General features: G+C 41.0%; 1 protein-coding gene across 1 annotated transcript in view; it reads right to left on the minus strand.

Annotated features, from left to right (window-relative positions):
- nyx (nyctalopin) overlaps positions 1-364 on the minus strand; it is a 7645-nt gene extending 7281 nt beyond the window's left edge. The window contains exon 1 of the mRNA XM_035675944.1: positions 346-364. Coding sequence (XP_035531837.1) covers positions 346-364 — 19 coding nt within the window. The remainder of the gene's footprint in view (positions 1-345) is intronic.
- Positions 365-1504: the final 1140 nt, after the last annotated feature.

The raw sequence follows: 1504 nt of genomic DNA on the forward strand, positions 1-1504 counted from the left end.
TGTGATGTCACAAATCATGCTGGTAGGCCCCGCCCCTTAAAATCAGATTTTCAATGAGCACAGAGAAACTTTCCACTTTCAGCAGATGAATGTGAAAACATCCTTCTAGTGTAAAACTCTGCACAGACAGCATTCAAACAGCACACTGTAGGAACAAGGAGATCTGACTGGAGGGGAACTTTAAATAGGATACTGTCCGAGCTGTATGGACCATATTTTCTCCAGATAGCTCAATGTGTTCACTACAGCTGCATTTGAATGCCCCTAAAACCTTTATTTTCAAAATGACAAATTATACAACAGGGCTTTAATGGGTGTCACTGGCTCTGTGGTTATGAAACCTACTCAGCACATTAGAGACCATGTGACCGTTCAAGAGTAACATCAATAATAAAAACCTCCCAAAATTGGGGTAAACATGGTTTTCATGCAGGATGAAAGATATGCAAGCACTGTTTTGTCTTCCCGCTGCCTAAAAAGCTACCACAGATGGCCAAAGAGGAGCCCATCTGCTGAGGCATAAAATACAGGTCAGGCTTCTTTTTCTGTTCATCATTTTACCCTCATTTCACCAGAAACGGGGTCCAAAGTTCAGCACACATACCACGGCATAATCTGAACACATCTGGTTACCATGGGAAGAGATACTGTGGCAACCCTCAAGATCTGAATCGTCTGGGAGATCTGACTGCCTCCAATGCTTATAAAGCCACAACAACTTTTGACTTTTGTCTTACTGGGAAAACAGTGACCTTGTTCTATTCAAGAATTCCAGTAAAGCCAATTCCATTCCAAAAGAAAAGCCCAACCTTTTCAAGAAGGTTGTTGAAGGAATGACAGAGGGAGGCTGTGTACACACAGTCAAACAATTACAGAAGTTTGGAAGAAAACAGATTTTGATGCAGAGAGGTGAAATGGGTCAATCAGCTCCATTCATTCATCAGTTCCACTTTTACCACTGGAGCAACATGACTGCAGTTTGGAGGGAAATGCCTCTGTAGGATGTACAGTACATCATTAGCCATGTAAACAGCTCAGTAGGAATTGTCTTTTCTGGAGTATGGGTAAAAAACTGAATATTTTGTGCATGTGAATATACAGTGAATATAGAAAGTCTACACACCCCTGCCAGGTTTTTGTGCTGTAAAAAAATTAGACAAAGATAAATCATGTCCAAACTTTTTCCACCTTTAATGTGACCTATAATGTGAACAATTCAATTGAAAAACAAACTGAAATCTTTAAGGGGGAAGAAAAAACAAAACAAAAAAAAATTGGTTGCATAAGTGTGCACACCCTTAAACTAATACTTTGTTGAAGCACCTTTTGATTTTATTACAGCACTCAGTCTTTTTGGGCACATCTTGACTTGGCAATATTTGCCCACTCTTCTTTACAAAAGCGCTCCAAATCTGTCAGATTGCGAGGGCATCGCCTGTGTACAGCCCTCTTCAGATCATCCCACAGATGTTCAGTGGGATTCAGGTCTGGGCTCTGGCTGGGC

Source organism: Morone saxatilis, unplaced genomic scaffold (assembly GCF_004916995.1).
Source record: "Morone saxatilis isolate NCDOM2014 unplaced genomic scaffold, NCSU_SB_2.0 Contig5, whole genome shotgun sequence".
Taxonomy (NCBI): Eukaryota; Metazoa; Chordata; class Actinopteri; family Moronidae; genus Morone; species Morone saxatilis.